Source organism: Rhizophagus irregularis, chromosome 14 (genome assembly GCF_026210795.1).
Source record: "Rhizophagus irregularis chromosome 14, complete sequence".
Lineage (NCBI taxonomy): Eukaryota > Fungi > Glomeromycota > Glomeromycetes > Glomerales > Glomeraceae > Rhizophagus > Rhizophagus irregularis.
The window spans coordinates 3,455,722-3,468,823 of record NC_089442.1 but is presented as its reverse complement, the minus strand read 5'-3'; the positions used below and the strand labels follow the sequence as shown (position 1 = coordinate 3,468,823).

General features: G+C 27.8%; 3 protein-coding genes across 3 annotated transcripts; 2 read left to right on the top strand and 1 right to left on the bottom strand.

Annotated features, from left to right (window-relative positions):
- Positions 1–197: 197 nt before the first annotated feature.
- OCT59_006441 (uncharacterized protein) lies at positions 198–2,920 on the top strand (the record flags this gene model as incomplete). Its single annotated transcript, XM_025321448.2, has 9 exons — positions 198–387; positions 458–605; positions 672–805; positions 882–1,102; positions 1,186–1,282; positions 1,362–1,810; positions 1,884–2,029; positions 2,106–2,419; positions 2,496–2,920. 9 exons carry the CDS (start codon positions 198–200, stop codon positions 2,762–2,764), a joined length of 1,968 nt encoding a protein of 655 aa, XP_025168899.1. The 3' UTR covers positions 2,765–2,920.
- Positions 2,893–9,304, bottom strand: OCT59_006440 (uncharacterized protein). Its single transcript, XM_025327920.2, has 13 exons — positions 9,059–9,304; positions 8,755–8,916; positions 8,306–8,674; positions 7,553–8,221; positions 7,296–7,472; positions 6,710–7,219; positions 6,212–6,589; positions 5,549–6,127; positions 4,823–5,482; positions 4,104–4,745; positions 3,872–4,025; positions 3,633–3,798; positions 2,893–3,384 (listed from the first exon to the last, which is right to left on the bottom strand). Exons 1-13 carry the CDS (start codon positions 9,236–9,238, stop codon positions 3,228–3,230), a joined length of 4,803 nt encoding a protein of 1,600 aa, XP_025168900.2. The 5' UTR covers positions 9,239–9,304; the 3' UTR covers positions 2,893–3,227.
- Positions 9,305–10,437: 1,133 nt separating this feature from the next.
- OCT59_006439 (uncharacterized protein) lies at positions 10,438–12,727 on the top strand (the record flags this gene model as incomplete). The annotated part of the gene is made up of 7 exons (XM_025321449.2): positions 10,438–10,846; positions 10,968–11,132; positions 11,204–11,665; positions 11,738–11,948; positions 12,023–12,158; positions 12,241–12,316; positions 12,416–12,727. Exons 1-7 carry the CDS (start codon positions 10,700–10,702, stop codon positions 12,725–12,727), a joined length of 1,509 nt encoding a protein of 502 aa, XP_025168901.1. The 5' UTR covers positions 10,438–10,699.
- Between the last annotated feature and the right edge of the window lie 375 nt (positions 12,728–13,102).

Sequence of the window (13,102 nt, the reverse complement as noted above, 5' to 3'; positions counted from 1 at the left end):
AGTTATAATAATTTAATGCACTATAAATACAAATGATTATTGACAATCAAAGAATTTGACAAATTTAACTGCGCATGTAATAAAGTTGATCTACAGTATATAAAGTGGGTGTGCAAGGTGATCTTTTGTCACACATGAATTATTTTTTTTAAGATTCAGATTTTCAAATAATTATCTATCTTGTTATGTAACTAATAATGGCTTCTGAAACAGAACCTCAGAATGAAATTACTCGATGTCTGGATTTATTAAGTCCCGAATCTTCCGATGATGCAAAGTTTGTTGCGCTTATGCTCCTTCCTCGTTTATTACAACAAGATCAGGAAACCGTTAAACTTGTTTTTGGAGCTATGGATTTTACATTTTTGGAGCGTCTCATGAGAACAAGTACATAATTACAACAATTTATTTTGAATTAGGTTTGTTAAACTGATATTTCTTTAATATCTTATAATAGGCAATTCATCTGACAGTGAATTACCCGATAATACATTGAAAACGATTGCTGTTAATATAATATCTTGTTTTTGCGCTATTGATGAACTTTTATCAAAACGGCAAATTCACGCACGAATACCAACTTTATCAACTTTGTTATCTCCAGAGTATGTCATATAAGTTATTTATTATATTAATTTATATAATTCACTTACTAATTATACTTTATTCAGAGAGAACGAAGAATTAACAAAAGATATTTTGAAGATATTTATTAGATTATCTTCTGCAAATCAAGCCATAGATCATCTTATTGACAAAAATGTTATTTCAAGGATAATACTATGTATAACTGCTACAACGAATGGTATTGTAATAGATTTTTATGTGAATTATATAAAATTATAATTTTACACTTCATAATTTTACTTTTATTTATGCAGATGAAGTAAGATATTTAGCGTTACAAGCTGTCTCTTACCTCACAAATAGTCTAATAACATTGACTTCTACTGGTCAATTTGTATCAGATGTAGTATCTCTTCAGGAATATACATTTACAATTCTTAACAATTTATCTTTAACTTTCCGAACAAATCAAGAAAAATTCAAATTTGATCTTTTAGATTTTTTTGTCAAAATATTTTCATACATGACAGATCAGGTATTTGCAATTTTTAGTTTTCAAAGAATTATTTCAAATATTTTTCATTTATTAATAATTTGAATTTATTGAACATTGTGTAGTTTTCTCAAATTGTTTTACTTAGTAATAAAACAAAATTAGATGAGTGGACACAAAATATCAGATTCGGATTAAAAGAAATATTAAGTAGCAAACTTGGTAAAATTTATTGTACTTAGCTTTTACTTTTCAAAATTAAATTTAATTTATAAACCAATTATGGATTACTTTATCGTAGACAATGAGCAACGTGATAAAGCTCTTACACTTGTTATGTTGTTGCTTAATCACATTGGTTTAAAGTGGTTATTTTCTCCGACTACTGATTTATCTTTAAAGCAAATTTCAAAGTCTTCCGAAAAAAATGTCAATGATGAATTTAAATTTGCTAGTTTAGTAGTTCAATTATCTTGCGTTGAAATTCGTCTTATGCTAGATGAATTAGCTGAGCAACATGAAAAACAAGAATTTCAACTTGATAAGCGACATGAAGTTATGTTACCTACCTGTTATACTATTCTGGAAAGATCAATTGAATACCTATCAGAAATTGAAAATTTATTGGAATCTCAAGAAACTTCTATTGAATTAGCTGGGGTAAATCTAGATCCAGAATTATTGTTACGGTTAAAAGGAACAATGACTGAAACATTCCGTTATATTATTGAATATTTAGTGAACGTAAAGGTAATTTAAATCATCAACATAATTAATGAGTATTATATTTAAAAATTTTATTAAAATAAACTGCTTTTATTAGGAAACTACTCCAATTGAAAAAATTATTAGGGATGAGAGCGTTTTAGCTAGTATTCGTGTTCTTTCAGCTTGGTTTGCCGAAGAAAGTTCACTAGAAAAAGAAATCTCTCAAGCGATTCCATTTTTAATTGAAATATGTCAATATTGGTACGAATTATTAGAATTCTTAGTTTATTTATTATAGTTAATTAAGAATTTGTAATTTAATCTTTTCGCTTTTCAGTTTGAAAGATAATATAGAGGTTGATCTTGTTAAAATCGTGATACCAGCCTTTTTAAATCTTACACCACTTGATCAACCACGTGAGGCTTTTATTGCGCATGGGGGAACTCAAATAATAATAAATTGTCTTATGAAATCCTGGTCAAATAAAGAAGATTATAATAATATTTCTGATTCAGAAGTCAGCGACATACTTGGTCCTTTACAAATATTGCTTAACATTGTTGTATCTGAGAGGGAAAAATTTATTGTAAGAAATGAGGAAGAAATTTGGAAAATCGTAAAAATAGGATTACAAATTTCACAGATTCTTGGTTGGTTATTTTTTTTTTAATGAATTGAAATTTAAAGAAACATTATTAAAGTATATCTTTTTTAAAATAAATTTAGGACCAAAATTAAAATCCTACGAATATAAATCAAACGAAAATCAGATAATTCTTCTAGGAAATACCCTTTTATTTTGTCTTTTTGTTGTAACGAATACTTCACCATCATCAAATATGTTTGATAAAAATGTTATTAAAAAGATTTTTCATATAGCAAAATTATTTTATGATGATCAAAATATCATATCACAAAGAGACGTATGGAAACAAGTTGAAGAAGTAGTATTATTAGGAAAACAAGTTTTGGATAATAATTATATTACAATATAACAATATAATCATAATATTCTGTATGTTGTAATATAATTTGAATAGTTTTCTGATCAAATTTGGATAAACATTTTAATCATAGGAATCATTGTATAAATTTAAATATTAAAAAAGGACTAATAAAATTTTGTACATTTAAAATATATTTATTAAATTAAGCTCTAATATTGTCTTCCATGAAGTTTTCTATATAAAAGAGCTAGGCTTGATGTCAATCTTAATCAAATAATTAATTTACTATGTACGCAGAATATCTGTATCTGTAGTTTCTAAGCTATTCAATTTCCTTAATCTATTAGTTATTTGATTTGTGCATTTCGATAGGTTTTGCTAATCATAAATATAAGAATCATATTAGATTTTAACGTTCTTTACTAACATGATACAATAAAAAGATTTCATTTTCTATGTTAAATATATATATACAATACTCAACCCTATTTTTTTAATACACATTTTAATTTCAATTCATGCTTTCAGCAATGGTTTTAGCTTTTTCTTTGACCTCTTCAATTTGTTCATCATTACCATGTTCCATTTCGAATTTCAACCATTTTTTAAACAAAAATCTCATCTGTCTGGTTGAAAACTTCAAGTTTACAACACGTCGAAATAGACGTCTGAAAAAAAAAATGATTTTCAATAAATACATGTAGTTTTGATATATATATTGTTTAAGATAAAAGAATAGCCATATATATACTGCATAAAATACGTAAAATACACAGAATACCCGGGTCTTTTTCAAAAAAAATCGAATAATACCTGGGGTATTTTGTGTCTTATGTGGCCAAAATTAGCTTAATTCTACCAGAATTAAGACTGATTATATAACTCGGGCAGTATTAGACGGTATTAATTTATTTACCTGACAATATCATCGACTCCAGCTTTAATTTCCATGTCAATATAAATTGACCATAAATCAAGTCTTTTAGGATAGTTATTCATCATCCCTTCAAATATAGTCCGTCCTCTTTCAGCCTCGCCATATTTGAATTCCATTCGAGCGAATTTAGTAATTGTCTTAATATCTAATCAATAAAGATAAATTTTAAATCATTGACACCAATTTATTAACCTAATCTAAAAAAAAGTATAACTTACGTTTTCGTTTTGGTAAACTCTTTAGGCTTTTTTGTAATAAATTTCTAAATGCTTCAATCTTACCACGTTGAATATAAAATAGTCCCATCTTATACCAAACTTTAGAGCTTTGCGAAAATTTCTTAGTTATCGTATGGTAAGTTTGTTCAGCAAGCTGTAAAAAAAAATTTAATAACATTAAATTAATTGAAAAAAAAAAGGTACACGTATAACTAAAAAATTTTTTCTTTACCTCAAACTTATTCGACTTTTCATAAACCTCTACAAGAGTCATATAAATTTTCTTTTGATTACAAGCTTGAAGAGCTCTTTTAAGAACTCCAGCCATAGTTTCGTCACTTCCATAATTATTCTCTAAATTCATTAGAGCGATCCATATATTCATCTTTTCCTGTTCCTCTTTGTAGTTAATGGTTTTTAAAGCCCTTTCACCGATTTCTCTTGCTTTGTCAAATTCTGACAAATTCAATAAATGGGACATATATTGGATCCATAAATATGAAGAATTTGGTGACCCTAATAATAATCTTTCGTAATCAGCACTAACTTCGGGCTTTTGCTTCATTAAATCACCAGTTTTGTCCTCGATTTCAGGCTGTTTGGATTTTTTCTTCTTATGCTTTTTCTTTTGATCATTTTCTAATTCATGATCCGAAGAACTTGGTGGAGTTTCTTCCTGAGTTTGATTATTATTAGAGTCATCATCGTCACTCTCTTTCCATTTCCAAGGACTTGAAATAGATAGTGGCGCGTCATCATTCTGTTCATTTTGTGACTGGGTTATATTTTCTTCGCTTTCATCATTATCACTATCTTGTTCATCTGAATCAGTTTCCCATTGTAAATTTATTGATCTAGATTTATCTTCATCAATCTATAATATAAAAAAAAAGAATCAAATAGTAAGAATATAAATCTCAAAAGGGTATCATATTGTTCATGTTACGTTACCTCCATTTGGTCATCCTCTGAATCCTCTTGTTCAATTCCATCTTCATCTGTATCCATTTGATCATCATCACTATCGAAATAACTCTTCCTCATAACAAAGCCAACATTTTGTTTCTCTTTGTCAATATTTAAAATCTTCGCTTTGACTTTATCTCCAATTTTAAACAAGTCGCTCAATTCATTAACAAAATCATCGGATATTTTGGATTTATGACATAATCCACTTACAACACTATTATTGATCTTTATAAATATTCCATAATTTTCCACACCTGAAATAGTACCTTTAATTACTTGACCTTCAGAAAAATCATCAATTGTTTTGATTCCAGATATTATTAATTTGTCATCTCTGTCCGTTAAAATAGTTACCAGAACTCGATATTGTAAAGTATGTTTGTGATGATTGGATGAATTATCTTCTGAATTATTGTTGGATTTCTTGCGATGGCGAGGTACGTGAGTTATTTGAACTTTTATAGTTTGCCCGAATTGATATTTTATAAAAGGAGGGGAACGATTATTAAAGGTTTTTGAAGCCGCGAATGCTATAGTATTAGAATATTTTGGTAATGATACAATAATATAATCTTCTTTGACTTGTTCTATTATTGCATCGATCGATGTTTTTTCATTTAAAAGTTTTTTCAGTTCTTTTCTCTAAAATAATTAAAAAAATAATCATAAATAAAGTTTAAAACATGCTAATATGTACATGATACTTACACTAACGCCATCACCAGTAGAATTCTTGTTTTTACGTTTTCCATTTTTTTCGAAAGATGGAAACAATTCAGGTCTAATACCCAAATCAACATTCTTTCCTTTAATATCCATGTCAAGAATGATTCCCTCTATTTGATCACCTTCTTTAATATCGTTATTAGTATTAGCTTGCTCTTCACTAATAAATCCTTTAATCTTCTTTTCATGGGAATTCTCATTATTCGGAATGACCACAACTTTCCAACCCCCATGATCATCATTAACCATATCTAAATCATCCTCATCTTGTTCAGATGATAATCTTTTCTTTAACACACACTTTACACGCTCCCCTAACATCACTTTCGTTTCTTCCTGATTCAACGATTTTTTGTTTGTATGTAGAAGTTCCTCAAAATAAGATTTAATAAAATTACCTTTATTAATAAAAGGTAAATATTTGTTATTGGAAACTACTGACGGTTTTAATGAAATTTCACATCTCGATGTTTCTTTATCAATACGCGTTATCAAACCGATAACCGATTGATTAACATGAAAAATTCCAACTGGGCTGGCAATATAATGATCTGCTAGTCTCTATTTACGGGAAAAAAGAATGTAACTTTGTGAAGTCCCATGCAAATAATCATAAAAGAAAAAAAGCATCTTACATTTACTTACTTCTCTTGTAGCCCTAGCGCTAAATCCCCCTAAAAATCCTACGAAAACAGCATAATCCGTAACACTTCTTACATACCCACAAACAAAGCTTCCTTCTTCAATTTCATCCAAATTTTCTGGGAGCTTGCCATTCTTTTTCGCTTCGATTAATAAAGGTTTTTTTGTCACATTAACAAAACCCTTTTGTTCATTTTTTGCAATAACCATTAAATTACTTAAAACTTCATCAATTCGTAATTGTTCTTTAATGCGTGATAAGTGAGAAGGAGTTATGTGATCTGTAAAATGAGAAATGGGAAGATGTGCACGGATTTGTGAAGGTATAAGAGATAATATTATTTCATCATTTTTAATTTGTAAGATTTTTCCTTTTTTCATCTGATCAATAAATTATTTAAAAGAAAGAGACACAATCATATTAGCGAGAAGATAACAAGGTAAAACGAAAGAATTATAAGAACATAAACATATATATAATTTTATGAACAAATCACTTACATCACCGCAATTAATCTCACTTAGGTCACTATTCGTCATATCATTAATCTGGAAACTTCCCATAATTAATTCCTTATCATTGACAATTTTCGTGATCTTACATTTTACAATCTGTCCAATATGGAAGTGATGCTTTGTATCTTTTATACCTTCAATACCACATTGATTAATTGGTACAAAGGCCTTCATACCGCAAAAGAAATATACATTACAACCTTGTCCTATTATGCCGTATATAATCCCATGAGTAACAATTCCGACTTTTACATCATTAAATGATTTAAAAATTGGCAGATCTGAATTTATTAGTATGGGACGGAAGGTGACGTAGATATAATTGTTTGACGGATCCTTATTAAGAACTCGACACTTATGTGTAGTTCCAAGTTTGAATTTTTGTGATGGATGAGTTAATGACGTATCAGAAAGGTGTATATTAGGTGCTAATGCAGTTATATTATCAGATAATGAAACCAAAATTCCACTTTCTATAATATTCACAATTTTACACTATATAATATTTGAGAATAAACAATATAAATTAATTATTATCTAATTAATTAAACTTTATGAAATACCGAAATACCTGAGTAACATCTCCGATATTAACATCATCAAATCTAAAATATTTTTGTTCAAGGACAGATTTTTTTGTTGATAACAATAAAAGGTTATCAAATGCTGCAAATCCAATCACTCGAGCACGATGAGTTGAACCTGGAGTTAATTCATTACTATGATTTGGATCTGATCCGGATTTAAACTGAAAAAAATAAATAAATAATTATTCAAAGTTAATTTCTCTGAATTAAAACATAAATTTTCATAATTAGTAAAACTTACTTTAACATATCCATTAATATTCAAATTTTCTATTTCTAATAAAACACCTTTACGACCGTCAACTTTCTTAACAGTAACATTTTCAATTATTTTTCCTACAGGAGCCTCGTCAATTGATAATTCATTGTCAATATCTGAACAATGTTGTTTCAATTCAACAACGTGAGGTAATAGAGATAACCTTATTCTTTTAGCCTCAGTTGTAAAAGAAACATAAATAATTCTTCCATGAATTTTTTTTCCAACTTTAAAATTATCATGAAACTCTTGGAGGTTTGTCATAATTTTTGGGTTAGCGTGAAATAAATCAATTACTCCATCCAGAAGTCCCATTATCTTTACGCGTATGCCATTAGAACATATATCTGACACAACTGATGTAACCAAATTTCCAGGGAGAAGCGAACAAATGTTGTGTACTTCAGCATCAGAAATTTTCGTTTTTGCAACAATCTCCGGATTTGCCGTAACCTTAACAGTTCGTTTATTATCTAATATTTTAATAACACTAACGGTAATGACTTGTCCAACTGTAAGTTCATTACCATTATTATAACTCTTTATATAATTTTTCGCGTCTTCATTATGCAAAAATCCATCTATACCATCCAACCCAATGGAAAGAATATATCCATGGTCTTCAACACTTTCAACAGACGCTGATATAACCTAATGAGACAAATAAATAAGTATGATTTGCACATTTAGAACGAAAGAATATATATATATATATATATTTTTATTTATAAATACCATTCCTTTCGATAAATCAGTAGATATTATATCAGAATTAACTTCATCTGGAACTAATGTTAAATGAACACGCCAATGTTTTGATGTAGCTTTCTTATCATCTGGAGTTTCAATACGAGAAACTTTACATCGAACCCATTGACCTATTTTGAATAACGAAGATAATTCTGGTAATATGTTTTCATCATTTTCTTTCTCATCTTCGTCATCCTCTTCAGAATCCGCAATATTGGCAATTATTTTAGATAAAGGTCGAGAAATTTCATTTATTGAAACGTATCCTATCATTTGACATGGAAGAGATACAACTAAATTCATAGAATTTATTTTTACAATTCGACCCAAGAAATATGATCCAACATTAAGATGCTTTTTTTTTTAAAAAAAACGAATTGAATTTAATATTACATATGATTAGGACATTTTAATTTAAAGGAATGAAAACTTACATGAATTGATAATAATTCCACTGAACTTTTTTCATTTTTTAATTTATTATCATTAATATCAAAATTAGAAGCCGAATCTTTTGCTAGTTTTGATGGTTTTAATTTTCTCTTCTTTTTAACGGGTTTTTCTATCTCCTCATCCGATGATCTATTGTTTTGACGCTAATTTAATTTAAAAAGAAGATTCTCAAAAATTTAATAAATTTAATAAGAAAGAAAAAAATCTAACAAAACAAATAAAGAACAAATTATTCCTCAAGGAAACTAAAGGACAAGAAGACAAAAAACATTATAACGTGCTTACATTAAATAAAAGGTCATCCTGGTGATTTCTTTCCTTCCCATTTTTAACAGAATATTCAGAGGCGCTACCACCCCTTGGAAAATCTACATTTTCTGTTTTCATATTTTTATTTCGTACAAACATTTGTTTATTCTCCTGCATATCCATTTTGGGAGACTTTGTACCATTCGACTTCGACATTTGACCTTATATCGTATTTATTCTCTCTAATGTTTTATCATAACTGTGAGTAAAAAATTATAATCTGAGAAAAAAAAATTTTTTTTGTTTGTCACACAGATTTACGATCATCGTAGCACTTGACTTCACGCAATAGAAGAAACAATAGCTCACGTTTTTGGCCAATCGTTATTACCTTTCTAATAATTATAAAAATTAAAATAATTAAATAATAATAAAATTAATAAAATTACCAAAAAAAGAAAAGAATAATGAAAACTCTTTTGTTCAAGGTTAAAGTATGAAGAAAACTTTACAGAAAATTAATTTACCCCAAGAATTGGCAGGGTTACGACAGACAAAATTTTCAATAATCATATGACAATGCCCAGACGCAGCTTTATAACACGATATTTGGGAAAACACGCGAATTTAATGTTGTGAATGATGGATCAATGATTAACGTTTATGCCGATTTTTAAGCGCCTATTATTTTTAGTATTTAAGTAATTAAAAATGTCACGTTACTACAGTAAACACACACTGCGGACAAGTCCATCGAAGATCTGGACGCCCATCTAAAATATTCATTTAAAAAAAAATCATTTTTTTTTTTGGCAATAACAAAGAGAATTCGTGATACACTGTTATCGGATTTGAATTTTAATAAAATGTAATTTGCATTTTTTAGTTCGTGTGATACCTGATAACTGACAGTCTGACACTTGATACTTAACGCCCGCTTGCATGCGAAAATTTCAATTTCAATTTTTTTTTTTTAAAAAAAAAAGAAAGAAAGAAAAATTAAAATTAAAAAACTAAACAGAAAAAAAATGAAAATAATTGTTATAATATATTTATTTGATTCTAAATATAAATATTTTGATTTGCATAATAAAGTCGCTTAAATTGATTCTGATTTTCTTCTTATTGGTAACGCAATACAAATGGGTTTAATTTTAAATGTTTTAATTATGCTTTTTAGTAAATTTCGGAGTTATGTAAAATAACTTCATATGACCTTCTGTATGAAAATGTGAAAAACCGTAAAATAATATTCTTCTTCAAAAGGGGAAGTTTCTATACATTTTTTATCAATTGGCTGAAGATTACCAAAGATGGTCGTATAACAACGAAAATCTTTTCCCAATAAGATTTTAGAAGTTATAATTAAAAATAATTAATATCCAGATTTAGTATAAGCCAAGGTTTTTTTTGGATCCCATGTTATATATATTTATAAAAAAAATGAACCATAACCTATTTTTTTAATTATTTTCCAGTCATTTTTGATAATCTTACTTAATACCTTACATTCCGGTACTTTGTTAATGATTGGGGCTGGTATTGGCGTTCAATTCCCTTAATAGGATTAAGGTTATGTGATTCCGCCGTGCACAGTGCCTCGTTAACCTTCATATCTAGGCCGATTTCTCTCTTCCGAAAATTCCTTGAATTGTTTAAACGAAATAAATATTTATAATGGCTACCAATATAGCATATAATAATCATTGTTCTATAAAACCTATAATTTATTACAACGGTAGATTTCATTTTGTTGAAGAGGATATCGCTACTAAATTTCATTTTGACACAGACTACGCTTTATTTCAAATATATAATTTCAAGGTAAAAAGTTGAAAATTTGGTGGCGGGTGTGCAGGAAGTGCAGAAAAGGTGGAAACCGGTTTATATTCGGGAAGTTTATTATTTCTTAATTTTTTCTAACATTATCCGCTTATTCCCGTAGGGTACGAAACATGATATTATTGAAGCAATTACACAAGTTGTAGGTCCAGTGGGTTCTGTGTCTTTCTTAAATGAATTTGAAAGGAGTTATTCAAGATGTTTGGATAATAGGATAGAATTAAGGACTGGTTCCTCTATTGAAATAAATAATTCTGATATGTTAAAGGTAATAATAATTTATATTTCTTTATTTTATCATCATATTTTTAATATTTATTAATTTTTATTTATGAATAGATTAAAATCAAGTTTAGTAATAAACCACACTCTGTTGTTGTAGAAGGACTTCGAACTTCTGCTTCAATAGCTTCATTAACTTTAAATGGTTTTGCAGATTGGATACCATTAGATAGCACAAGTTATGAATGTATTTTACGTTCATCAAATATGTCAAATGAAAATTTATTTTTTAAATCTGAAGCAAGACATTATACAAAACTGAGAGCGTTAAGTGATCCTATTGATCCAGCAATATTAGATGTAGTTATAGATGATTTATTAGATGATTTTGAATCAGGAGCTTTCGAAAAATTATTTCCTGGTCCAATTATAAGTATTGATCGAAGCATTAATGGAATGTTTATGACTGTAGTGTTAACCCGTGCTCGTTATATATTTGATGAAGATATGGGAAAATTATTTATTGAAGTTCTTAACTCTTTAATTCATGATCGTAAAGTCGAAAAAAAGTTTGATAAAGTATGTATTAATTCTTTGATCAAAAAATTCAATTAATTTAAAAATTTAATCGAAATTTTTATTACTTTACAGCTTATATATGATTCATATTTCTTATTATCGGTACGAATATTAAATTTAATACGTGATTTGGTTCATTTGAACGAAATATACGAAGATTTTCATTCACCTGGAGTATGTCCATTATTTGCTGGTTCAATAAAATACATGAAAGTCAAATATATTGAAAGTCTTACAGATTTAGAAAAAGCTTTAATCGATATTGGATTTGACAGATTTGAAGGTAAATTTTTAAAATAATTTTTTTTTTTTTAAGGAAAGTTACTTTTTAATTAACTAATAAAATATTTTTAATAGATCGTCTCCAAGAACTTACAATGATTGTCCGTGAGATTGATCGTAGTGTAGAAACAGCATATATAAACTTACAAGAGGATATAGAAAAATGGAAAAAACGCAAAAGCATGGCCAATTTTTCTTATATTTTATCAGTGTAAGTATTTTACCAGTGTATTAAACTATTAGGGGACATCAATATATCACAGCTAATTTATATATTTTTCTATTCCATTAAGTCTTATAGCTATCGCGTTACCATCAATATATCATTATTATCGACAAACAGAAAATGTTCCATTTGGTCCCATAACGGTAAAATATTATTAAATATTATTATTGTTATTATCATCATGTTCTTTTTAATTATTTTGTTAAATAAATAAATAAATAAATATATTTTTACTTTTACAGACGGTAGTTGGATGCATAATTGGATTAGTATGTGCATTCTGGCATGGATGGGCGCGTAATAGTTATGGTAAAGCTATTACATCACATAAGAAAGCCATACCAATTCATTCATCTACAGCAAATAGTTTAGAAGCATTACAAAGATGGTTAAATAGGCTTTCAATTGTTAAGAGATGTAAAATTCCAATGAATAATGAAGAACTTAAAGGCAGAAAAATTTTATTATCCTATCTTTTTGATGAACTGGTTTCATCAGCGGCTGAAATGAGATTAAGTATTAGCTTAGAAGATGAGCTTAGAAGATATAGATAAAACAATATATTTATTTTCTCGTAAATTTTTTATGTATTGTATAATGTATATTTATTTTTATATTATCAGTTATATATAAAGAAAGATAACATAATAATTATAAAATCAATAAAATTATCTGAACATTCATAAGATATTTATATTTGATTTAAGAACAATGCATTGGCGTAAAAAAAAATTTTTTATGACGATCATATTTAAATTAGGAATATTGGATGATAAATTATTTTAATTTTAACCTAAAATATAAAGTTACATAAGATCGATTAGAAAAGTTTCAGTACATCAACCTGTTATTTTAGTCGAATCTTTATCTCACTGGTGAAACGATAAGTATAGACTCTCGTATTGAGATGCCAGTCGGTATTAGATCGT

Bases quoted from the DNA above. Each gene is read 5' to 3' on its own strand.
- OCT59_006440 (XM_025327920.2), bottom strand. From the start codon at position 9,238: ATGTCGAAGTCGAATGGTACAAAGTCTCCCAAAATGGATATGCAGGAG. The intron at 7,473-7,552 runs GTAAGTTTTACT...TATTTTTTTCAG, and splicing joins ATATTAATGGATATGTTAAA to TTTAAATCCGGATCAGATCC. The intron at 5,483-5,548 runs GTAAGTATCATG...TAATTATTTTAG, and splicing joins CTACTGGTGATGGCGTTAGT to AGAAAAGAACTGAAAAAACT.